The sequence below is a fragment of the Schistocerca cancellata genome, chromosome 2 (assembly GCF_023864275.1).
Source record: "Schistocerca cancellata isolate TAMUIC-IGC-003103 chromosome 2, iqSchCanc2.1, whole genome shotgun sequence".
In the NCBI taxonomy this organism is placed as follows: Eukaryota; Metazoa; Arthropoda; class Insecta; order Orthoptera; family Acrididae; genus Schistocerca; species Schistocerca cancellata.
This window is the reverse complement of record NC_064627.1, coordinates 464,241,610-464,269,388: the sequence shown is the minus strand read 5'-3', so window position 1 is coordinate 464,269,388 and position 27,779 is coordinate 464,241,610. Positions and strand designations below refer to the sequence as shown.

Below are 27,779 nucleotides of genomic sequence, written 5' to 3'. Positions count from 1 at the left end.
ACTTCAGCCACTATGAAAAAGATAGACTGCTACTCAACATACACATCACGTATTACGCTGCAGGGAGGCACAACAAAAAGATTATTACACACTAACTTTTTGGTCAAAGCCTCTTCATAAAAGAAAGGAAAAACACACACACACACACACACACACACACACACACACACACACACACACACACATGCACACTCAAACAAGCAGGCACACCTCACACTCACACGACCGCTTTTGCTGGACTGCAACTGTTGCCTTGAACTAAAGCAGCAAATTTTTGGTGGGGCAGGGAAGGGGGATGGATAGTAGAGTATGGGTGGGGAAGGAGAAGAGTGCTCTCTGGTGGAGCACACTGGGACTACTATAGACGGTGGAACAACAATGTTTCCACAGCACTGGAAGGTTGTGGGGACAGGGAGGGGGTAGCGGAACGTGAGAGAAGCAGACAGGGGAAAAGACTGGTGAGTGCATTGGCAGAGAGCAAGCACAATGAGGGTGAGTTAACATCAACTGGCAGGAGGTTATAGGACAGGGGGCAAAAACTGGTGGAGGGTGTAGGGACAGTAGGTTATTGTAGGATGAGGCAAAGGTAATTTCAGGAGCACAGAATGTGTTGTAAAGATAGCTCCCATCTGTGCAGTTCACAAAAATTGGTGGTGGAGGGAAAGATCCAGAGTGAAGAAGTCATTAAAATCAAGTGCGTTATGTTCAGCTGCATGTTTCACCAAAGAATGGTCTACTTTAATCTTGGCCGCAGTTTGGCAGTGGCTGGTTGATAGTCACACCAATATAAGAAGCTGTGCAATGATTGCAGCAGAGCCAGTAAATGACATGGCTGATTGCACAAATGGCCTGGCCCCTAATGGGTAGAATAAACCTGTGCCAGGACTGAAATAGGAAGTACTGGGTGGGTGGATTTGGCAGGTCTTGTACCTGGGCCTTCCGCATCAGTATGATCTCTGTGGCAAGGGGCTGGAATTGGGAGTGGCAGAGGAATGGACTAGGATGTTGCGGAGGCTGGGTGGGTGATGGAACACCACTTCATGAGGTTTGGGAAGGATCTTGGGCAGGGTCTCCCTCATTTCAGGGTCTCATGATAGGTAATCATTGCCCTAGTGAAGAATGTGGTTGAGCTGTTCCAGTCCGGGGTGGTACTGGATGACGAAGTGGCCACTACTTTTTAGCTGATTCTTGGGGGTGATGGGAGGATTGGGGAGGTGTGGGGATATGGCAAGGGAGGTGTGTTTGCAGATTAGGACTGGAGAATAGTGCTTGTCTGTGAAGGCGTTTGTCAGACCTTCAGGATATTCGGCAAGGGAGTTCTTGTCACTGCAGATATGCAATGCCTGGGTGGCCAGGCTTTATGGGAGGGCCGACTGGTGTGGCCGAGCAGTTCTAGGCACTTCAGTCTAGAACCGCGCAACCGCTACGATCGCAGGTTCGAATCCTGCCTCGGGCATGGATGTGTGTGATGTCCTTAGGTTATTTAGATTTAAGTAGTTCTAAGTTCTAGGGGGCTGATGACCTCAGATGTTAAGTCCCATAGTGCTCAGAGCCATTTGAATCTTTTTTTTTTTTTTTGTATGGGAGGGATTTGCTGGTGAGGAAAGGATGGAAACTGTCAAAATGCAGGTATTGTTGGTGGTTGGTGTGTTTTAATGTTGGACTAGAGGTATGTCTGGAACCATCAACGTCCAGGGAGGTGGCATGCTGGATTCTAGAGGACCATGTGAAGCAGATGGGAGAGAAGGTGTTGAGGTTGTGAGGGAATGAGGACAGGGTGTCCCGACCCAGAGTCTTGAAGATATCAGCAGTGCACTGGCTTACCAACTGTTTAAAAAGGTAAGTTGAGGGGGAGGGGGGCCGAGGGGCACTACCAAGTTAGCACAAAGTTTCAATAGTTGGATCAAAACACCTAAGAACTGCTGATTTTCAGTGACCTAATGCCTAATGACTTTGTTTGCTCTCTCTAAAGATGACCTAGTAAAATTCATGTCTCGTGATGGGGTATGAATGCCTGTCTTGGGGACAATTGTTTAAAGCTGTTGATCGTGGAGTAGCACAAAAGTTAGCACAGATCAAACTGAACTCATAAATTTGCATTGTGTAAGCACTAATCTCAGTCTATATCATGATGGAATAGGGTTATCTTTGACTAGCAAACTTTTGTGAAGCAACACAAATCCAATTGCAATCATAAGTTCGCATTACAAAACAACATATTTTATTTTGTGCAAATACAAGCTGAAAATAAGTAAATACTGAAGAAAATTTTGCTAACACAAATAACTGACAAGCTCCAACATTGCTGAAGTTCAAAATAATATTTCTGACCTGTAAGGTTAGGTTACTGCCATGCAAGTAATGAGTGTAGATAATAATTGATCTCATGAGAATTCTTAGAGGTGACTCATAATTAATGTAATTAGGTAAAAGGCATTTAAAAGACACTTAGTGTCATAATAAGGAAAAGAAATTAGAACTATTTCCAGTGACCAGAGAGCAGTCAATAATAACACTGTGCTCATTGCTGGGCACCATGCCAACATGAACCAAGCATCTCCATCCCAGATGTTTACCAGTTTCTCTTAGAACCTGCTGAGGAGGTACAACTGAGGTGTTCTTGATCCGACCTAGCTACCTGCTCGCTGCTTGATCTCTTGCAGTCAATATTCCCTACCATGATTTTTTTCTCTAGATTTTCTCCATTTCTTCTCACAATATTGCCAAAGAACTGGAGAACATTTTTTTTGACATGAGGAAAATGGAACACATCTGTTCTTTCAGTTCATTTTATGCACAGCATTCTGGACCAGCACCAAACCTCAAATGCACCAACACACTGCTTGTACATTTTTCATAACTGTAGAAGAGGATGAAAAACAAATGTGTGTTTCAGTATACAGGACCTATGTGGTGTTCATTATTGCCATCACTGCTTTGTTCTGCCAGACCTCGGTGAGCTTCTTCACATCCACTCACGCTAGCATGATCTGTCTTCTCATTTCATTTTAACAGATTCCTGTGTTGCAGATGGTTGACCCAGAATAGATGAAAGAGTGCACGACTTCCAGTTCCACTAACTGACCTGTGCCTTGAACCTGTGCTTCTCAATTAGTTACCATGACTTTGGATTTTATGAGACTATTCTGACATATATGATAGATTAAAGAGATGAATACACTAAGCAGATTCAGAAGGATGTAGGTTGCAGTAGGTACTGGGAGATGAAGAAGCTTGCACAGGATGGAGTAGCATGGAGAGCTGCGTCAAACCCGTCTCTGGGCTGAAGACTACAACAACAACAACAACATGATGGATTAATATCATTTACATTCGCTAGTAGCTCAGCACATTCATTGTAGCTGCTGGCTAAAAGCATGGTGTCAACAGCAAATCAAAGGTTGTTAAAAGTTCTAGCACCAATTGAGATGCCTTTAGTCCAATTATCGAGAGCATTTCTAATAACATGTTGCACATAGATGTTGTACCAATTGAGGGGGGGGGGGGGGGGGGGGGGGGGGGATAGAATACAAACAAAGATTGCATTGTTAGTTTTAACAGGCAGAAGACATGCTTTGCTGGTACTGCACATTTTTTCTAGACTTTGCCTGAGACAAACTCATGCTGCAGTGTTCTTCCTCGGCAAGCCAGTGCGAATTTTCCTTTTGTGAGACCGTGCTGATTTGAAATTTTAGATTCACATATTGAACTGTTCACGTCACTTCGGCATAATCTTCCCCTGATTGTTTCAGCACTCATATGTACTTTGCAATTTTAAACATTTGTGACTGCCACAATAAACCCATACTGTAGGCTAAACTTGTCTGTGCTCTTTTAAAATTTTTGAGAACAGTACGCCTATCCTTATTCAAAACAATCTTTCTGTAATTTCATAGTATAATTAAATGAGAAATGGGGTTTTGGGGAATTTTCAGATGCTTAAAAAACTATATTTTCATAAGTTATTGGTACGAGTGTTTTTAGGTAACTTATTTCGTAGCAAATCAGCATTTATGATATGATCTACATTTATCGTAAACTAATCTCAAAAAGTTTTAGAAAATTAGTAATTTTTTGCTGCAAAATTTTCTATTACTTTAATAGAAATATCATTTGTGTATTTGCTTAACTTCTTACAGGGAATTAATACTTTTTCAGCTCAACAGATATAAAAGGTAATCAGCAGGCTCAGTTTAAATTTATTTGTTCATTCTGCTGTAATACATTGCAGAAACCAGAAGCAGACTCACAATGAATGCTGTTCTTGAACATGGGATAAGTTGGTTGAATTTTGTAAGCTGCTTAAAATCATCCCAACTACCGTTAAATGATTGGCTGATTGGCAGCTGCTGCAGATCAGTGTGTTGGAAAATATCCAGTACTATCCTCTCATGGAGATCTCGTTTCCTCTGCAGAAAGTACAGGATCTGTCATTACTCACCCATTTTACTGCAAGTGGTGTTTTGGTGGTAGATCTAGGTGTCCTGTACAATGTGGATAGGGACCAGGGAGGACTCAGGGTGTTATAATGATCCCCTTAACCTACAAGTTGAGTAGCTGTCTTTCACTGAAACTGAGACTGAGCCAGTAGGACCGACTTCCCCTGTTTTGGGAAAACCTGTTTTGTCTAGTGTCAAGAAGAGGCACATGAAAAAGGGTAGGGGTCTATTAATCATCATCAGTTCATATGAATAATGAATGATGGTACCCCTTAGGGAAATGGCAGCAAGGGATAGGATTGGACACCAGCTGCACTCAGTATGTATGCCTGGGAGCCTCATTAAACATGTTGATGAGGCTATTCCACCAACCACTGAGGGACCAGGATGCAACCAACTGCAGACTGTAGCAAACATTGGAACAAATTATGCCTGTTGTCAGGCTCTGAGCTCATACTTGGATCATTCCAGCGACTGGTAGGGTAGGTTCGGAAAACCAGCCTTGTAGATGGAATTTCAACGAAGCTTACATTATCCCCAGAACTGATTGTGGCCCAATGGTTTTGAATCAAGTGGAAGGACTGAACCAGAGACGTCAAATGTTCTGTGACAAACTAGGCTGTGAATTCCTGGTCTTGAACCACAGGGTTGAGAACTGTAGGATGCCCTAAATGGCTCAGGTTGCACTAAACATCAGAGGCTGCTAGCCAGGGCGCTGACAGTGTGTGGACTGTGGAGTGTACACAGTGTTTTTTTTTTGGTTTGGCAACTCTCCTTCCAATCCAGATAACAACAGTTGTGGGAAACCCAGAAGTATCAGTGTAAGATTCAAAGAAATGCCTCCCACAGGTAAGAGCAATACAATCCTAGTGGTTAACTGCCAAAGCATTCGCAACAAAGTGACAGAGTTTGAAGCACTCCGGTGAAACAGTGAAGTTCACATAGTACTAATGACAGCAGTGAGATTTTTGGGGAAAATTTACTGTTACATTGAAACGCTAGACTTATGGGAAATGGAAGCGGTGTATTTTTCTTAGTAGAAAAGAAATTCAAATCCACTGAGATAGAAATTGGAGGTGGATGTGAGATTGTTTGGGCAAGACTCAGTATCAGGTGTGGGCATAAAATGATAATTGGATCCTTCTATAGCTCACCAGATTCATCTCAAGATATAACATAAAACTTCGGAGAAAACCTCGGTTCACTTGTACATAAGTTCCCCAATCATATTGCAGTCATAGGTGGAGACTTTCATCATCCAACAATTCATTTGGAAAATTACAGTTCTGTTAGTGGTGAGTGTGATAAGACATCCTGTGAAACTTTACTAAATGCCTTTGCTGAAAACTAACCAGAACAGATAACTGTGAACGAACTCATGATGGAAATATATTGGATGTAATGGGAACAAATAGATCTGGCCTCTTTGTGGATGTCCACATCAAAACAGGTGTCAGTGGCCATGATCCAGTTGTGGCAACCATGATTACAAAAACACAAAGAACAACTAAAACAAGAAGAAAGATCTATATGTTCAGTAAACTAGATAAAAAAATCAGTAGTGTCACACCTCAATTAGGAACTTGAAACTTTCAGCACAGGGCAGGAGCATGTAGAGGATCTCTGGCTCTATTTTGAAAGAATAGTTGACCACACACTGGATAGATATGTACCCAGTACAACAGTTCATATTGCAAGGAAAGCTCTGTGATCAATGGTAACTGTAAAGAAACTTCAAAAGAAAGAGATTACTGTATAATAGGTGTAAAACAAACCATAGGGCTATAGATAAAGAGATGCTGAATGAAATACATTTGGCTGTCAAGAGATCAATGCATGATGCCTTCAGTGACTACCGTAGCAGAATATTGTCAAGAGATCTTTCACGCAACCCAAAGAAATTCTTGTTATATGTTTAGGCTGTTAGTGGAACCAAAGATACTATCTAGTCCCTAGTGAAAGAGACAGGAACTGAAATTGGGAGTAGCAAAGCAAAAGCTGAAATGCTTATCTCCATTTTCAAATGTTCCTTTACAAAGGAAAACCCAGGAGAATTGCCCCAGTTTAAGTCTTGTACCACTGAAAAGACAATTGAAATAAGGATAAGTGTCAGTGGCGGTGATGTTGAGAAACAGCTGACATTGTTGAAACTGAACAAAGCTCCAGGCCCTGATGGAATCCTGTCATATTCTATACTGAACCTTCGGCTGCATTAGCCCCTCTTCTAACTATAATCTAACATAGATCCCTTGAACTGAAAACTGTACCCAGTAGTTGGAAGAAAGCACACACAACACCCGTCTACAAGAGGGACAGTAGAAGCTATCCACAAAACTACTGTCCAATATCTTTGACATTCATTTGTTGTAGAATATTGAAACATGTTGTGAGCTCAAACATAATTATGTATCTTGAACAGAATGGTCTATATACCAATGAGTATGGATTTCAAAAACACTGATCATGTGAAGCCCGACTTGCACTTTTGTCATACAACTTACTGAAATCTTTGGATCAAGGCAGACAGGCAGATGCAGTATTTCTTGATTTGTGGAAAGAATTGGACTCAGTACCACATCTACAATTTATCATCAAAAGTTTGATCATATGAGGTATCAAGTGAAATTTGTTACTAGAATGAAGACTTTCTGGTAGGGAGGACACAGCATGTTATCTGGGATGGAGAGACATTGTCAGATGTAGAAGTAGCTTTGGATGTGACCCAGGGATGTGTGTTGGAGCCCTTGCTGCTCATGTTGTACATTAATGACTTGCAGACAATATTATTAGTAATCTCAGACTTTCTGCAGATGATCCATTTATCTATAATAAAGTATTGTCTGAAAGAAGCTGCATAAATATTCCATCAGATCTTGATAAGATTTCAAATTGGTGCAAAGATTGGCAACTTGTTTTCAATATCCAGAAACATAAAATTGTGCACTTCACAAAACAAAAAAACATAGTAGACTCTGACAATAATATCAGTGAGTCACAGTCAGGATTGGCCAACTCATACAATTATTTGGGTAGGGTTCTGGAATGGAACAATTACAAAGACTCAGTTGTGGGTAAAGCATGTAGTAGACGCCAGTTTATTGGTAGAATGCTGAGAAAGTGCAGTCGGTCTACAAAGGAGATTACTCATGCAACCCATTCTAGAATAGTGCTCAAGTGTGTGGGACCTGTACCAAATAGGACTAATAGGGGATATTGAACGCATACCAAGGAGGGCAGCAGAAATGGAGACAAATTTGTTTGACTCATGGGAGAGTGTAACAGTGATGCTGAAGAAACAGAACTGACAGACTCTTGAAGATAGATGTAAACTATCCCAAGAAGTTATACTAACAAAGTTTCAAGAACCAGCTTTAAATGATGACTCTAGGAATTTACTACAACCCCTACATATTGCTCACTAGGGATTGTGAGAACAAGATTCGAATAATTACAGCACACACAGAAGCATTCAAGTAATCATTCTTACCACACTCCGTAGAGAACGGAATGGCATAAACCCAATAGCTGGTATAATGGGACATATCCTCTGCCATGCAATTTTTGGTGGTTTGCAAAGGATAGATGTAGATTCAGATGTGATGTAGAACCCTGTCTGATACCTTTTGATACACTGAAGAAATCAGACATGCCAGCACTCGTCTTCACAGCTATGAGGTGATTACTGTACAGACTTATGATCACTGCTGTCAAGTGTGGTGGGACACCAACTCTACAAGCACCTGCCACAGCTTTTTTCCAGACTACACAGTCAAATGTTTTCCTATTAAAAGAAAAGAAAAAGATCTTCAAAGCTGTAGTCCAATATGAGACCACCAAGCCATTCAAATAAGCTCTGTTAGCATTTGGCTGATAGATATCACTTTGCTGATACACTTACTGGTTCTGTTCATCTGTGCATGTGCTGCTGTCATAGCAGTTAAAGCACATGTTTAGTAGTTAAAGGTTTTATACAAATTGTGTGTTTCCTGATATTCGAACCTAGATAGAATTGTTTCTAAGGAATGACTGAACACCTCTTAGAAAAATTACCTAGGTTCAAATAGTAGAAACAGCTAGAAGTTCAGATGTAAATGCACCAGGGTGAAATACAGAAGAAAATGCAGTCAGTGTTGAAGTTGACGATATGAAGCAGTGTACATAGCAGTGACCAACTCAGTAGAAATATAAGGTCAAGTGCTCATGTTATCAAGTGTTATTTACAATATTTTCAGAATGTGTGACAAAACAGTGGAAGACAGTGTGCTTGATATTGGTAAAAAGTGAGCAGAAATCAATGGGGAAAAGCGCTATTTAAAAATGACCCTTGGGAAGACAGTGGATGTAAATCAGAAATAGATTCAACATTTTATGACAGCACAGGCAACATTAAGGTTATTGATGAGATTTCAAGACCTTCACCTCCTGAGTACTGTGATACTAAGGGTAAAGAAAGTAGTTACGATGCAATGGAATTGGTTAATACTATACCTGAATTATATGAAGAAACTCAGTGTATAGAAGAAAAGTCTGGTGGACAGTTTAAATTCAAAAATGGGCAAAAATAATAGCCACCTCAAAAGTGACATTAAAAGGGACATCAGTAAACTAAACTTGAAAATAGATAAAAATAATAGTAAAATGGTCAAAAATAATAGGAAATTGACAGTTCAAATACAAAATTGGACACAAATAGTAAGGACCTTAAAACAGAATTTAATAGTAAGGACTTTAAAAAAAGAATTTAACACTGATATTAGTAATTTAAATCCAAATTTGGACAAACAGATAGATTCAGTGAAAGATTGTTTACAGCAAATTAGAAAATGTAAAAGATAGTTTAGAATCAAAATTATGTAGTTTTGGTAATTATATTTGCTTCAGCAAAATGAAATTCAAAGCCACTGTAATATGCAGATGGAAGTTGACCTTGTTGATTCTTGACAGGCTACTACAGAAGCGGTCAATAAATTCTGGTCTAATGATGTTTTCTGATACAAAACAAAAATACAATATTGATCTTAAGAATGTAGGGATAATTCAGGAAACTGTTAAAGTAAATACTGTTATCTTTGATGACTTTGATGTACAGCATGGGCAAGCAGTGAATGCAATTGTTGACAAAGTCAATAATATTGCACTGGAATGTAAAGTTGAGGAAGGCAACTCATTTGTAATTAATAATGATGTAAAGAAAAATCACTTAATTAAGACTGATGTAAATGAGGCTAAGTTGAATGTGTGCAGGCAGAAAATGAAGATGTTGAAAAAGTTAAGGATATTGCTAAAGAGGGATGGAAATCTTGCTTAGTTAAAAATGAGGTAAATGAAAGGCATAAAGTAGGATAATCATTAACAAAGATACTTTGTAAACATGATGGATGGCTATATGGGAATGGCCAAATGCCATTCCTTTTATACACACACTAGTTGGTACCCAGCATGTTGCTGCCGCAGAAAACATAATTGTGATAATATCATTTGAAATATGAAAGAGTTATCTTATTTAATTAGGAATGACAGAAAGAATGATATTTATTTTGTTGTTGATAATGAATACATTTGTTGAAACTAAATGATGTATAAGGAGAAGTGTAAATGATTTCATTTTATTTCGTTGACTTTATTAGTCAAGTGCTTTATGGTTGACAGTATATTTTGTTTCTCCATCTTCAGCAAAACAAATAAATTTCTTTGCTGTCTGACTTGTGAGCACACAATATACAACTGGCCCTGTGAAACACATGGATTTCCTAGTTTTAATCGGCACACCTCAAGTGACTGGCCTTGTGCCTTGTTGATGATTATTGAGAATGGAAGTCAAATGGGAAACTGCATTTGTTTGAAATCAAATGGCATGTCAGTTCGAACATTGGGAATGCATGGAATAAATATATCTTCTCCTTTTGACATTCCATCAAGAAAAATTGCATCAGTGACATTCAGCAATAGTTTCTTCACAGCAAGTTTTGTTCCATTACGTAGTCGGGGTGGATTAACGTTTTTCAAGAGAGTAACTGACACGCTAACTTTGAATGAAGATTTGTGCAGTGTCACACCAGCAAGATTCCAATGAATTTAAAAATTCGAGTGGATAATTAACAATTTCACCTGCATTCACAATGCTGTCAATCCATCTGTAGGTAACAGAATTTTCTCTTGAATTGTGTGGTTGACTACACTGACATCAGCGAGTTTTGCTGCCAAAATAGCATATTTGCAAAGCCATTTATGATTTTTATAATTGATGACAACTTGAGGAAAAAGTTTCTGAATGAGATGTTTGATGGACAACACAATAAACAAAAGTTCAATGAAAATGAAATACATTTTGTGGCGGCATCAACTGCTACTTTTCCTTCACTAATGTTCAATGCTGTTTTGAAAATTTAGCTGCCAACACATTGTGTTGCAGATGTACACTCATAATTGTCTTTAATGTGAGTTTTTGCACATCTCCAAAGATGCAATGCTTTGAGGCAAGCATCGAGCTCATTAGCTGGTGTTAATGTAAGTATCACTGGAATTTTGTCTAAAGTCACCAGATAATAAAATGAGAAATGAGTATTCATTTGATCGTAAATCTTTAAGAGTTCGATCACTTGCTCCAAGTAATTTCTTATAAGCCATGTTGCATTCACCCCAGACATGACCTTACAATTTTTTTTAACTTTAGCCATGCCAGATCTTTTGAAATGTTACATGTTGGAGCTTCTGAGAAATGCGTATCCAATGGCAATTTGAGCACTGAATGCACTGCTCGTCCACCATCTAATAATGTAGCCACAATATGTGATGAATCAAGAGCTAAAGCAATTTCATTTTGAAATCAAATGTGAGTCAATTGCAAACTGGTGAGGAACATTTTTCCAGTACCGCAAGGTGCATCAAGGAAGAACAGACCACCTCTGCCATTTGACATGGCATTTGTAATTGCCTTGAAGGCCAATTTTTGTTCTGCACAAAAGAGCTGTTCATTTGGTTCAACAAATGCATGCAAATCATTGGCACTGTACTGATGTCCTCTCACTAAATTGCGATCAGAAAGGAAAAATGCAGAATATTCTGGTGCAAACACACCATAAATGAGTTCTTTGTTGCTGACAGTTAAACATATGTCCTCGATTTTGATTAGAGTTTGATTGAAAATATTGTCTGAAAAATTTATGGAACTGCCAATGCTAATGGCATGAACATGGTGCAAAATGTTTTCTCTCAAATCCTCTCTGAATTTTTCCAATAAATCTTTCAGGTTGGATGGCGAACATATCGTCAAAATGTTCCATGCTCTTTCAGATATGGTAGGACTCATGTGCCACCTACTGTAAGTTAATTACACTATGCCTACAACCTTTGTTCAAGTGCAAGAAATAAGTTGGCAAAGTTTTATCGGAAACACATGAACACTATGGCAGTGCACACAATATGAACAAATGAACAAACATTGGTTTATAAAGAATGAGAACGAAGGGCAAGAAGTTGCAGTTAATGTACGTTATGTGGTGATGAAATGTGTACAGGTTGTAAAAGTAACATTGAGTGTGTAAATAAGACTGTTGTTTGATTCCCTGTACTTAGTAAAAACAAAATTTTCGAATGTGATGGCAATGTGACTAATATGAAGACAATTTTCAATGTGTATGCAATGGTTAAGAGAATTATTTTTGTAAACTGTGAAATATCATAGATTTTGTTGCTTGAAGTGCTGTTTTGCAATTGATTAAAATGATAAAAGCCAGATTTTAAATAATGCTGTAGGTTGGTACACAGTGGGTCAAGTCAACTTTGAAGCCTTAAATAGGTAGGGGGTTCACTATCTGGCAAATAGTGCCTGCTCAGATGGGAGGCTTCTTTTCTTGGTGCACTCAGTTCTTCAACTATTCTGCCTGTAGTTTATATAATCATTTTTGTTCTACTGTGCTCATCTCAAATGGGCAGTAATTGTATTTTTCTGTACAAATATACAGTAATATTATTCAAAAGGGTGGAAGCCAACAATATGTTGTATAACAATTTTGTGAAACGTCTTGATTTATTTTTGGGTTCAGTAGTAACAACATTTTATGTAAAATAATGAACCTCTCTCGGCTTAAAGAAATGTAAATACCAAGGTAAGCTAAGAATATGAGAAAATACAAAGCAGCCAGAAAATATTACTGCAAAGCTAAAGGAAAATGTAAGTAAGTGTAAGTGATGGAACTTTTTTGATATGCAAAAGTAAATTGTGTAACTGATATTAATATGACTAAAAAGAAAGATGATGAGACTTACCAAACAAAAGCGCTGGCAGGTCCATAGACACACAAACAAACACACAAAATTCAAGCTTTCGCAACATAACGGTTGCTTCGTCAGGAAAGAGGGAAGGAGAGGGAAAGACGAAAGGATGTGGGTTTTAAGGGAGAGGGTAAGGAGTCATTCCAATCCCGGGAGCGGAAAGACTTACCTTAGGGGGAAAAAAGGACAGGTATACACTCGCACACACACACATATCCATCCGCATATACACAGACACAAGCATGCCATAAAACAAGAAAAGGCTAGACAACTGATATAGGTCAATAAATGTTTCAGTGCAAATAAAAATTGTTTGTGCATAACATATTAATATGAGTTAGTTTCTATATAGAATGACACTTTTCACATGTGTTGCATTTCAATATAGATACCATAATGATCAGAGCTCTCACACTGTAAATGTCATATTTAAATGACATAATTTAAAAGAAGAAAAAGAAGCATGCACATAGTTGTGCATAACACAGATTCAGTGAATGACAGTTATAGCTAGCACCACTACATGATTCGATGTTGCAACAAAAACTATAGTTTTTACAGTTACACTTCTGTAACAACCATTTTATAACAGATAAATAAAATCTTTACATTTAAGATCCAATTGCTAACATTTTAAAGAATGTGGCAAAGTAAAGTCAGTTCTGAAGTAAAACACATGATTTGTAAAACTGAAGGAAATAGTAAACTTGTTAAAGAAATGCACACCTTTATTGTGTAAACATCTATTAACTGTTCCTTACTTATCCAATCTGGCAATTCACCACCAATACTACCAGAGTCTGCTCTTATCACAGACAAATGCTGTCCCAGAAAAACACTCCATTCCTGTAACACATAACAAAAAATGTTATTTCTAATATCAAGTTGATATGCTGGTGCTGAGCAAGCAGAAATGCACTGATATATTTGCAATTAAGTAATATTTCAGGCCTTGAACAAAAGCAAAGTTGCCCAGCATAGCATAAAACAAGAAAAGGCTAGACAACTGATATAGGTCAATAAATGTTTCAGTGCAAATAAAAATTGTTTGATTTCTGTTCCAGTATTCCAGAGAAATATTTCTAGAATTGATGTAGCTTCTGCAAAAAAATATACATACAATGATGTTGCAATCCAGTACAGAGCATTAAGCCAGTAAAACTGTATGGAAATAAAAAGTACAAAAATAAAAAGTCAGCAGGGATTGATGAAGCTCCAGTATGTGTACTGAAAGTATGCACTCACAGCACACAAGCTTCCTTATCTAATGTAATACATGATCTTTCAGCTGGGTCAACAGATAATGGTCACTAGATACCCTCCGCTGCACACTCCTGTTTTATTATTAGTTGTGTGCCCATAGCATTTTAATATGGGCACAACCACTAACTAGTTATTAACCAGGATGAATGACCACTGCCAAACTGTGACCAAGGGCAGAACTGACCACCCAGTCACAGAATATGCTTCCCAGCACAGCATGCTTGAGTTCAATGGCTGCTTCATAACCTGTGGTATCTAGATCCTTCTCCTCAGAGTCAGTATTTATTAACTACCCAGATGGAAGTTATCCCTGCAGCACATCCTTCACTCCCATAATAAACTTTGCCTCAATCTCAGCTCCCCCACTGCTTGCCAACCTCTACCTAACAGTCTCCTCTTTCCCTGTCCTGTCAGACCTTCCCAAGTCACACCTCCACATTTTAATTGTGCACTGCACAAAAAACTCACCAGTTCTAATACCCTTGAACTTGCTGCCTCTCCTTCCTGCATTACTATCTCGCAATCCTATTGCCTATGTCTGAGCTACGGGTCACCCCTCCCCAACCCCTCCTCACATTTTCTGCCTCTGTCTTCCTCCATCCATCCCACCACACACTGTCTTATAATACTGCCACTCTGAAGAAATCATGAATCATATATTGCACACATCTACAGACTACAAACCACAAAAATTAATGTTTGGGCACAAGGAGAAGACTGAATGGATTAAGTATTTTCCAAAATGTAACTGTGATGAATTTCCACTGAAAGAAAAAGTGAGAAGAGCTGTCAACATATGCCTCTGATTTCTCAATGTCCGCTAGCCTTTAAAAGGAAAATGTCTTCTTCATGAATCGTCTTTACACTGTAAAGCAAGCACTGACATAATGGTTTTGCTGATGAAGGATGGAACTTACCATAAATTCTTTCCTGAGAGTGGAACATGAGATATTTGCACATGATCTGAGTTTCTTATATGTCTTAGTGATTTAATATGTCTTGCAAATGAAAATTTTGTTTTTGTTTCCAATAGCTTCTATTTCAAACTGTTTTTAACTTGTAACTGATTTTTTATAATATTAATTTGCTTCCATTTACTGGTTCCTGGTATGCAGTAGAGTAATAATGTAACAGGTAAGACTATAAAATGCAAGACTGACAAGATTTTGTCAATTGCAACACTTTTAAATAACAGTAGAACATTTATTCCTAGGTACATGACCATGTTGTACCTTTCAACATTTTTGCGCATTTGGGAGATCTTACTCTTCTGGATTAATTTTCGTAATTTCAGGAAAAAACAGCAGCACGCAAAAAGTGAATGCTATTATTTAAAAATGGAATAAGAAAATATATTAAACTTATGACACAGGGCTGGCTAGAACCCAAAGTCCGAAAAGTGTTCCAAGGTATGACACACTCCCCTACATACACATTTTGTGCGGTTTTCTCGTGTTAGTATTGGATCAAGGTAAATGCCAAGAAATATATTTGAGGTCTCATCACTGCTATTAAGTGCAGACTAAAGAAATTTATTCACAGTTTTAAAATGAATAAATAGCTATTCATTTGCCCCAAATACATATTAGACATTTCAGGTTCATCAATTTTTTTACTTTAGAGCTTCTGATTCTCTCCCAGCAGTAAAAAAGATAGTGTCATCTACATTTTTATAAACAACAAAGTTCCAGCCACCGAACCTTGTGAAATTCATAATAAGACATTTAGAATGTTTGAACTGTTATTATTAAAATGCATTATTTGTTTTCTGTCACTTGGCTCAGATTTAATCAGAGAGAGTTCTGTGCCTTTACAGACATAGCAAGAAAGTATTTTTAATAAAATTATATTCAAATATTTAGGTGAGTGGCTAAGCATTAAAAACAAAGAGAAGGAAAGTTTATAGATAACAGAGAATAAGATAAACATTGTATTACAGACCACTAGAAACATATACAGAAAGAATGCTTTATCATGGGACATCAAAATTAAACCGCATACTATAACAGTGTGGCCTGATACTCTGTATGTCACTGTAACACTAAAACTAGTGTGAAAAAATAACATAAATAAAATTATAAAAAAAGGAAGAAGACTCCTTAGAGGGTTACTTGTCCCAAGGACAAGAGAAACAGAATACTACAGGCCAAGACTTAACAAAGAATTCTACAAACACCTAGTGAACACAATTCACACAGTGAACAAAAGAATACTGTCATTCTTCAGACGTTTGTCAATAATGTGTGATGACAGGCTGACAAAGCAAATCTTTATTAAAATTATGAAGCTGAAAGAATAACCAGTGTAGTATATATGGACACTAAATGACCTCAAAGAAGCAAACATCAGCACAGGAATTATTTATGAACAAAATTCAGCAAGTGGTTTCCAGGATGAACAAGAAAAGAAACCTCATAACACCAGACATCTCCATAAGCAGAGACCAAAAAACATTAAATGAATGTGGATGAAGAGGAAGAAAACTGAAAAAGAATGCAGCATGAATTGAAATACTTATTTAACATGCTCTGTACAATGGTTTTTAAAATAAATAAGTAAATAAAATTATATGACTGACAGAATCAAAATCTTTACTAAAGCCCACAGTGGTGCATTTACATACAACTTGGACTCACATGAAGATGAAGTGAAAAAGCAGTATCATCAAGTGCTTTCATAGTTGATAAGCCTGGTCTGAAACTAAACTGAGACACATTAAAAATGTGATTCGCTGATAGGTAATTACAGATTTGGAGGCGAATGCAATGCTCTACTACTTTCAATAGGATCAGTTTTATGGAAATAGAGAGGTATTATTTGGGCTTTATTTGTTGCCTTTTTTTATAATTTTTAAGCATGATGGGAAACAGCTCCTAGAAAACACAAATTATGAGTACACACAATATTATAGTAAGGATATATTTGTACTTACATCATCTGGTATTTCACTGGGAAACAAATTGTGTATTAAATGCAAAGCAAACATCAGTCGATCTGACTTAAAAAGGCTGCGAGAAACTTGTTGATATGTCAGGAGCAGCAGATTCTTCTTCTGGTGTTCTTGTCTCTGATCTATGTCATTTTCTTCCTATAAATTTGAGTTAATAAGCAGTCAATAATTCAACTGGTTGAAAGTAGAAATAATATTTTGGTGAGAAATACCTTAAGCATATCTAATGCCTTCTCAAACAGTCTTTTGAATGAAGCCACTGAGAATTTGTACATACTATTAACTTTTCCAAGACTGTTTATAACAAAGAACAAGTTACTTCCAAATTCAGCATAAGGCTTGTAAACTTCACATTCTTTATTAAGTTCATGCTGTAGTGCACTTGATTCCACCAGAGACTGCCTGACGGCCGCACTGCTGGCTTTTGTTTCATTCAGTGAAGCAAGAAGTTCCTGCAAAATTTAATAACAAAAATACCTGATGAGCATTCCAAGAAAGTGGACCACATAAAACTGTAAGAGGGAAGAGTAATCATCTTTCATAAAGTAAGCTGAAATGTAGAGTGTTTCAACCATAGATTTTTTATGCAATAATGTAGGGAAGAAAAGAAAGACAGCATCTGGCATATGAGGACTTAATGGATTCTTTGATGTGTTTGGTTTTCTGTTATTCGTATGACATCAAATAAGCCTAACTTTGGTAATCACCAAATATGCACTACTGTAATTGTGAAAAAGCACAGCATGTTTACATTGACTGTGTTAAGAGAGACTACTATGACAGTTAGATACATTTTACATTTGCAAGGCTCTTATATGATAGAAATGTATGGTCGATCCATTAATGTACAATGTATTTTTCCTTGAAGATGACTGTCACATTTGAAGCTGGTAGAGGATAAACATAAAATAGTACAACTGATAGCACAAATATGCTTTTCCCAATTTACTGGAAACGTTCTACAGTTTCATTTAGTTTCAGTTTTATCAATGTAATGTTGTTATGACTTTTGGGTAAAAAGTAAATTCCAACATCCTAATGAATGAGACACAATTACGCTCTTAAATTAGATGTCACACACCTCATTCTGCAGAATGTCTCCTTCAGCACACACAAGCCTTTGTAATAACTCTTCTTGCAGCTTCTCCAATTTCATTTTGAAGTCTTCCTCTTGTCTTAAGAGATCACTACGGCGAGTTTCCAAGTGTGGTTTCTCATGTTGCAGAGCCACAGCAAGAAGCTGTATCATAAAGTTTTCCAAGAGGTGAGAAAAAACACTACCTAAAACCTGACAGTCTAAAATGCAATAAACAAATGTGTGAATAACATTTATTAGTATTTGATGGAAACATAATCAGATGGAAGCTACAGTTGCAGATTAGATAATAATCTTTATCTATTACCACCTTTCTGAAGAATTCAAAATTTCATGCACATTCTCGGATTCAGCTGATACCATAAAACAAGATATGTCTAGGTGAAAAGAGACTGTATTCTGTTGGTTGTATAGATTACTGTAATTCTTGTAAGATACAGAATCTTGAAACTTCTTAAAAATTAATATTTATTGCAATTCCTGTAACAGACAGTAATCTTGCAATTTTTTAGAATTAATATTTCACAGTCTGCTTACATGCTATCCTATGTCCTTCCCAACTTCTTCTTCATAGGAAAGTTGACATCAACCTGTGATTTTTTTTAAGAATACTGCTACCATTGAATTACAAAGTCTATAATGAAATTGGTAGTAAAATTTATCAGTTTGGCCAAATGTTAATGACTTTGTGTAACAAAATGGTACTACTAGTTTTATTTATTTGGAAAATGGCCAGCTTGTTGTTGTTGTCGGTGGTGGTGGTGGCATTCAGTTCAAAGACTGGTTTGAAGCTGACATTGAATCATAGCTATTGAACAGGAGTTGCCACAGCAAATCAAATTGTTCTGCGTGTCACATGGCTAAGGTCTCATCAAATGTAATACTGTTTATGAGGGAAAGAGGTGAGTGAAAGGAGGGTGAGATGCATAAAATCAGATCATTTTATCAAATGGTATTTTGTGTGAATGCACTGAGAATTTTACATGTCACCCTTTCAAAGATCAATGTCAGTATCTTGATTCAGGGAAAACTGAATCTTCCTCAGTCAACTGCTATAAGCTACAGCACTAGGTCCCTGGTAAGTACTGGAGATTATAAAAGAAAATAAATGGGCTACAAAGTAGAAAATCACATGCTAATTCATGCAAAGAGCAAGACATCCAGAATCATCTACTCATTACGGAGTACAGAAGCAACTTGCCCACACTTGCCCACCTCTGAGCATGAAACACAACAGAATACACTGGAGGAATATTGAGCTGTCAAGCTGCACAGCAAATGGATTTCTGTGGACTCCTTGTGAAACTATTGCGGTTGTGTTCGACTTCTGTGATGGACATTTGGGGATGGCTGGCGATTTGCCTTTATACAAACAACCTGTTTCTCGGAATTGTTCATGCCATCATCTACTGCTCTGTGCTGTAGGAGGATCCACATCATACCTAGTACGAAATTCGCACAGAACAGTTATTACTGACCTGCACTGTGCAAAATGTAGAACACAAAATGCTTTCTGTTTGTAGTGATTCGAGAATTTCCATCTAAATTCTAGAACCACTCAGCTTTCTACCATCTCAAACACACGATATTCTAGATACAAGTGTGGGATGGTAAAATCCTACCTACTGCACATCACATGTTTGGGTGTGCAGGTTTAAAATCAGTCGCTGGAAGATAGTAGACGCGGCAGTCAGGCGGCACCAACAAGTACCTGTCGGGCAATTCACAGAGGTTTTAGTGCATGTGTAAGGAAGAACCGTGGAGTTTTTATGCTGATCTGAGCTTATTGTGTCATTGTCTATTATTATGTGAAACAAGAACAGTTGAAAAAGTACTCTTGTAGACTTGACTCAGCCTTGGTAGAGGCAAGACATATTTTCTGATTCATTTTAAGAAAGTCATGGTAGTTAAGACAACTTTCTTTTAACTGTAACTCATTTTGTTTCTAATGTTTGACGATACAAGGTGCTTACAGAAAGTTACATATGTATGTTGAAAGTGTGAATTATATTGAGCATGAAAATCAAATATATCATTAACTGACGAAAAGGAAAGTTTGTATGTCTACTCATTTTATAAGTAGAAAGAGGCTTAAAAGTTCCTATACCTCGCACTATTAGATGGAGAAGAAGTCAAGAGATTTTCCAGCAGCCGGTTATCCAGTAAAGAAGAGTGGCTGCAAACCCCAAGTAAGGCATCTCGTAAAGAAGTGTAATGTGGTTTGGGGCAATAAATCAGTATAACCCAAACCCACACTCACACAAATCGTTGGAACGTTACATGTTGTCCCGACACCATTTTCACTAGAACTGAAGTGGGTGCATGCTGCTGATACCTAGCGGGAACCATGTAAAACTTGAGAGTTTGCTCTTTCCAACAGTGTTTTGTTCACCCACATATCTTAAATAGCATATTAGTTATGATTTTTTAAATCAGATGATTCTTATTGATACACACTGTACATAAATATGAAGCCATGTGCAGCTGACAGATCACTAAATGTACTGAGAAATAATGAATAAAGCGATGTACAGTTGACAGAACAATAAACATGCTGAGGAATAATGAATGTAACACAAAATCACATTGTCAAATGATGCACATCATCAAGTGTACAATAAGCAACATGATTAGGAATGAAGCAGTCCTGTGACACGACTGTGAAAAATGTGAAACAAACCCATGTGATAGCTGTGTGGTCAGTAAATCAACATGAAATCTGTTTCCAGAAACTGTATCACTTGTTCATAGTGATCTCATGGGACTTGTTGATGGTGCAAGTGTAGGAGGCAATAGATATTTAATGACTATCATGGATAATGCAAGTACATACATATTTATGCATTTCTTAAAAATACAGGTGAAGCATTTGAAGAATCCAGAAATGAAAGATTCAAACAGAAAAACACATGAGAAAACACCTGCAGAGAATCTGAACAAACATCAGCCTAGAATTCTGTTTGCACAAATGGTCACAGTTCTGTGAATCTGAAGAATTTGGCATAGCAATGACATTCACACTTGTAGCAAGACAGTGTAGCCAAACAGCTCAGCAGAATGTTAATCGATATGGTAAGGTCGCAGTTGCTAGGAAGTAATTTACTGAAGAGTTATTGGGATGAGCAGATGTACACTGCAGCACACATAATGAAAACAAGAAAAAGAAATAATTTATTGAAATCTACAGTAAACAGTAGTGAAGATGAAAGGCAAAGTGAAAGAAAAGATTCTAACACTGAAGATTAATTTTATGGTTTCCCAGATCAGGAGGAAAATTTGTAAGAAACTAAAGGTAATCAGGAACTAGTGGAACATGTTGAAACTTCATGAAGCAGATGCAGGCAAACAAATTACATAACAAATGAAAAAACGGGTTTAAGGAAATGTTATCCAATGACACTTCATTCCAAAGAGAAGGCTTATGCTGACAAAGCACAAATAAACATCATGTGAGGAAGCAACAGTGACGAACTATAAATGTTTGAGGAAGCAATTAATTCTGATGAGGCAGTAATGAATCAAGAAATTAACTCCTTGAAAAATCATGGTGCCTAGAAACTGGATAGGGTGCTTAGAAACTGGTCGGGTTACTGTCTGGTGTAATTCCTATGAAGAACAGATGGGTATTATAAGAAAGACAGTTGGTGAGAAGCAGATTTTTAAAGCTCATTTAGTCACAAAGGGATTTAGCCAAGTAAAAGGTGTAGACTATAATGAGACTTATGATCCTGTTTCAAATTTCAAGACAATTCAACCACTGATAGCAGCAAGTCTTAAGAAAAATTGACATATTGATCAGTATGATGTGAAGAGTGCCTCTCTGTACAGCAAATTAAGGGAATAGGTATACGTGCATGAGCCAGAAGGCTTCATGAAGAAAGTTTGATTTGCAAGTTAAACATGTAAATATATGGACTGAAAAAAAGTGGCAGATGCTGGAGTAGTCATTTAAATAACGCACTAGAAAAACTGGGATTTATCCTAAATGATATAAGTTAAGAACAAAGGAAGGGAAAGCTATTCTGTCTGTATATGTGGATGATATGCTTAAATTTGCACTAAATGAAGCAATGAGGCAACAAGTAAAGAATCTTTTAGGAAGTTGCTTTGAAATCAATCACATGGGTATGGTGTCACATGCTAGGAGTGATATTTGAGAATAGCCAAGATGGAACAATTAGTCTTTCTCAGAAGGAATACATTAAACAATGACTTGACAGATTCAGACTTCAAAATGCTAAGGGTGCCATGAACACAGTGGAAATGAAATCAAATCTTCTTGAGGAAAAGTGTGATGAGGAAGTTAAAAATCCTCCATATTGTGAGATTATTGGTGGACTACTTTACCTTCCACACGGGACTCAGACATAGCTTTCTTGGTGGCAAAGTTATCACAATATTGTTCAAAATTTAATATGAGCGATTGGAATGCAGCAAAAATGGTAGTAAGATGTACGAAAGAAAGATCACATTAAAAACTCACATATTGTGCCACTGGCCAAATACTTAAGCATTTGCTGATGCTGACTGGGATACTTGTGTAGATGATCACAAATGTATTATGAGATAGGTAATATTACTGGCAAGATCTTCGGTGTACTGGAAGAGTATGAAGCAAACTGCAGTTGCATTGAGGACAATGGAGGCAGAATACATGCCAGTGGCAACCTGCGTAAGAGAGGTTGTATGGATGATAGAATTACTGGATAGCCTTAACTTTAAACAACTGATTAGAGAATCAACGCTTGCTGGTGTGATAATCAAGAAGCAATCATACACCCCAAGAAGCATATACAGGGTGTTACAAAAAGGTATGGCCAAACTTTCAGGAAACATTCCTCACACACAAAGAAAGAAAATACGTTATGTGGACATGTGTCTGGAAACGCTTACTTTCCATGTTAGAGCTCATTTTATTACTTCTCTTCAAATCACATTAATCATGGAATGGAAACACACAGCAACAGAACGTACCAGCGTGACTTCAAACACTTTGTTACAGGAAATGTTCAAAATGTCCTCCATTAGCGAGGATACATGCATCCACCCTCCATCGCATGGAATCCCTGATGCGCTGATGCAGCCCTGGAGAATGGCGTATTGTATCACAGCCGTCCACAATACGAGCACGAAGAGTCTCTACATTTGGTACCGGGGTTGCGTAGACAACAGCTTTCAAATGCCCCCATAAATGAAAGTCAAGAGGGTTGAGGTCAAGAGAGCGTGGAGGCCATGGAATTGGTCCGCCTCTACCAATCCATCGGTCACCGAATCTGTTGTTGAGAGGCGTACGAACACTTCGACTGAAATGTGCAGGAGCTCCATCGTGCATGAACCACATGTTGTGTCGTACTTGTATAGGCACATGTTCTAGCACCACAGGTAGAGTATCCCGTATGAAATCATGATAATGTGCTCCATTGAGCGTAGGTGGAAGAACATACTGATGAAACTAAAATGAGCTCTAACATGGAAATTAAGCGTTTCCGGACACATGTCCACATAACATCTTTTCTTTATTTGTGTGTGAGGAATGTTTCCTGAAAGTTTGGCTGTACCTTTTTGTAACACCCTGTAGACAAATCAAGAACAAAGCATAATGCCATAAAACATCATTTCATCAGGGTGAAAGTAATAGCTGGAACAATTGACTTTCGCCGCACGGGATTAGCCGAGCGGTCTAAGGTGCTGTAGTCATGGACTGTGCAGCTGGTCCCGGCGGAGGTTCAAGTCCTCCCTCAGGCGTGGGTGTGTGTGCTTGTCCTTAGGATAATTTAGGTTAAATAGTGTGTAAGCATAGGGACTGATGACCTTAGCAGTTAAGTCTCATAAGATTTCACACACATTTGAACAATTGACTTTCGATACATTTCAATGGATAAAAATCAAGCAGACTTGTTAACAACACCACTGAATCAGAATATTCATGAACTTCATGGTAAGAACATGCTACATTCAAAATGATATATGTGGTTACTTTTAGATATTTTCATGAGGGGGGGGGGGGGTGTTTTAAGAGATAGGTAAGTGGACAAGAGCTCTTTTATTTATTCCATTCATTCCATTTCTGTGACATTTTTAGATTGTCTTCGATGTTATTTAAAAAGACAATCAAAGTGCTGTTACAGTGTTGCTCTACTACTGCTTTGATGGTGTATACAGTTTTTCTCTGAATAAATATAATGTGTGTAATTGACAATTTTATTTCACTACAACAAAATGGTTACATGGGATGAAATCAGATCATTTTGCCATTGTCTGTAAAACACAAGGAATACACGAGCCTACAACCTGGCCCTGTGCATCCATCTGTTCACCCATAAGTTGCAACTTTTGCAAGAGAATGCACCACCTTCAGCTGTTCTCTGGTCATTATCCCTGAATTATAGGAAACAACTCAGCAGTAACTGATCAGAGCTTTCAGTGTTTTGTGGTTTCTATGCCACACTATATTGCCACTGTCACAAGGTTAAAGGGATGCTACACACTACTGCATAGGAATTTCTAATTCAGTTGCGCCTGAGTATATGTACATTCTGTTCCATGCAACCCTCCCACACAAGACAGAGCTGAATTATACTACTTACAATGGCAAGAAACAGTGCATAGATATTATATCAATCTTGCCACCTGAAATTCACAGGACAGCAGTAATAAACTAAGTAATACTGGCAGTTTGTTTTTATGCTGATGAAATCAATAATATTCCTAGGTATATAAATTTGCTTATTGTGAGCCATTAACTCATTAAACAAACATTTATGAAAACTGCAACACTGAAAAGAACGTTAAAAATGAACACACACAATATGGGCCTAAAGCCGCATGTATTGTGCCAGTTATAAGTAATTAAGACTGCAGTATGTCAGCATACTGAAGTTAAATGGGGCAAAACTAAGCCTGAGGGATGTGGCTTTGTCATATCATGACATTTCAGCACATTCAGAACAGGCTGCTATGACACATATGTGGAACTTGTGGGTATAACAGAGTTGTATATTTATTTATTTATTTTGAATATAATAGAGGGAAACATTCCACGTGGGAAAAATATATCTAAAAAGAAAGATGATGAGACTTACCAAACAAAAGCGCTGGCAGGTCGATAGACACACGTTTGTGTTTGTTTGTGTGTCTATCGACCTGCCAGCGCTTTTGTTTGGTAAGTCTCATCATCTTTCTTTTTAGATTTATTTATTTATTTTTATTTATTTATTTATTACTTGTCATTAGCCAACATTTGTTGAAATAGACTGTTTTGACATTACATTTGATAGTGAATCTAAAATTGGGAAACTATGTACATTCAGATTACATTACATGAAGATAAAGAGTTATTCTCTACATTATAATTCCTTAACATCATAGTTACTCTCTACTACATTCCAATTCCTTAACATCATAGTTACTCTTTACTACATTCCAATTCCTTTACATCATAGTTACTCTCACTCTCTACTACATTCTAATTCCTTTACATCATATACACACTTATCAGCTAACAATTTGTGCAGCTGCTTCTTGAAGGCATCACCTTGCAGGTCTTTCAGTGATTGTGGTAACTTGTTATATAGTTTTAATCCTGTTTGCTTAAAGCTACTTTGGACCTTAGATAGCCTAGTAAAGTCTACATCAAGATTGTTTTTATATCTGGTATCACGTGAATGAACATCTGTTCTGGAAGGTAAGGTATGTATTTTATGCCGGACGGTGTGGCCGTGGGGTTAAAGGCGCTTCAGTCTGGAACCGCGTGACCGCTACAGTCACAGGTTCGAATCCTGCCTCGGGCATGGATGTGTGTGATGTCCTTAGGTTAGTTAGGTTTAATTAGTTCTAAGTTCTAGGCAACTGATGACCTCAGAAGTTAAGTCGCATAGTGCTCAGAGCCATTTGAACCATTTGTATTTGTTTTTTTTTTTTTTATGGAAAGAAGACACATTCTTATATACAGAGAAGGTAATGTTAAGATGTTAAGTTCCTTAAAGTGCTTTCTACATGATTCTTGGCTTTTAATACCTGTAATTGCCCTAATTGCTTTCTTCTGCCACATGAACACTGTCCGAGCACCAGTTGAGTTGCCCCATAATTTTATTCCGTACTGTAAGTGAGATTCAAAGAAGCCATAATAAGAAAATAAAAGTTGTTTTCTGCTAACTAATGTTTTTAGTTTCCTTAACAAAAAGACTACTCTAGATAGTCTGGTACATAACAGTTCCGTGTGGGTGTTCCATGTTAATTTCGGGTCCAGGTGGATTCCTAGAAGTCTTACAGAGTCAGACTCATTTAATTTTTCCTGTAGATTGTGCAAGAAGAAATACATAGTTTCAGTCTTGCTACTGTTGAGTATCAGCTTGTTACTGTGGAGCCGGCCGAAGTGGCCGTGCGGTTAAAGGCGCTGCAGTCTGGAACCGCAAGACCGCTACGGTCGCAGGTTCGAATCCTGCCTCGGGCATGGATGTTTGTGATGTCCTTAGGTTAGTTAGGTTTAACTAGTTCTAAGTTCTAGGGGACTGATGACCTCAGCAGTTGAGTCCCATAGTGCTCAGAGCCATTTGTTACTGTGGAGCCATATGGCAGACTTTTCAAGCATCACTTTTGTTTATTTCTTCACTTCCTCCAATTTGTTATCTGAGGTAATCAGGGTTGTGTTGTCAGCACATATTATTGACTTGTGAAGCATGAAAGTAGGCAAGTCATTCATGTATACCAGGAAGAGAAAAGGTCCAAGCACTGAGCCTTGTGGCACGCCTCTTACAACTGGTAGGGCATTTGATTGCTGGCTATTTACTATAACTATCTGAGTTCTGTTTGTCAGGTATGATCTGATTAATGCCAGTTCGTTATTTTTGACACCATAGCACTCTAGTTTATTTATTAGTATTTCATGGGATACAGTATCAAATGCTTTACTCAGATCTAGTTGTACAGCACAAGTGATGGAATTGTTCTCGAAGCCATCAAGTATGTCTGTCACTAGAGTTTCTACTGCATTTATTGTAGACAATCCTGGCCTAAAACCAAAGAGCGAGGAGGAAAAAAGATTTTGTTCAGCAAAGTAGTTGCAAAGTTGTGTTTTAAAGCAGCATTCTATTATCTTGGATAATATAGGTATGAGGGATATTGGACGGTAACTTTCAGGTTTGTTTTTTTCTCCTTTTTTATAGATTGGGATAACAATAGTAGCCTTCAGGACCTCAGGAAATTTTCCAGCTGTAAAAGTACTATTGGTCAGAAAGGTAAGAGGGGCAACAATAATGTCAATTATTTGTTTCAAGATGGTGTTGGAGATGCCATAGAGATCTTCACTGTATGAGCCATGTAGGTTTGTGACGACTTTGTATACAGTTTGGCAGGTCACCTGTTTCCATTTAAAGGATAAGTTATTTAGGTCAGGAATGTTGTAGGTAAAACTTTCAGAAGTTGCATCATCTGGTGCAGAGGTAGCAGTAGCTTCGAACTTAGTACTGTTAACAAAAAATTCATTTAATTTTTCTGGCACTATTGGAATTTCTCGTCTGTTTTTATGCTTCCCTGCTATTTTGTTTATTACCTGCCAGGCTGCTTTGCATTTGTTGCTGGAGTTTTCAATGAAAGCATCATTGGCTCTCTGCTTTGCTGTCTGTATTTCAGTTCTATAATTCTTCCTGGCTTCTTTATACCTCTGCTTCGAGTCTATGTTACCAGTTTTAGCCATTTTATGTAGGGCAATAAGTGTCTTTCTCAGGTCCTGCAGTTCAGGAGTGAACCAGATGTGCTT

The 27,779-nt window shown here is 37.8% G+C and overlaps 1 protein-coding gene across 1 annotated transcript in view; it reads right to left on the bottom strand.

Annotated features, from left to right (window-relative positions):
• Positions 1–27,779, bottom strand: part of LOC126161972 (cytoplasmic dynein 2 heavy chain 1) — a 778,966-nt gene that overhangs the window by 96,394 nt on the left and 654,793 nt on the right. Inside the window, 4 exon segments of the mRNA XM_049918163.1 lie at positions 13,440–13,559; positions 16,909–17,064; positions 17,139–17,378; positions 18,008–18,166. Of these exon segments, the coding sequence (XP_049774120.1) occupies positions 13,440–13,559; positions 16,909–17,064; positions 17,139–17,378; positions 18,008–18,166 (675 nt within the window).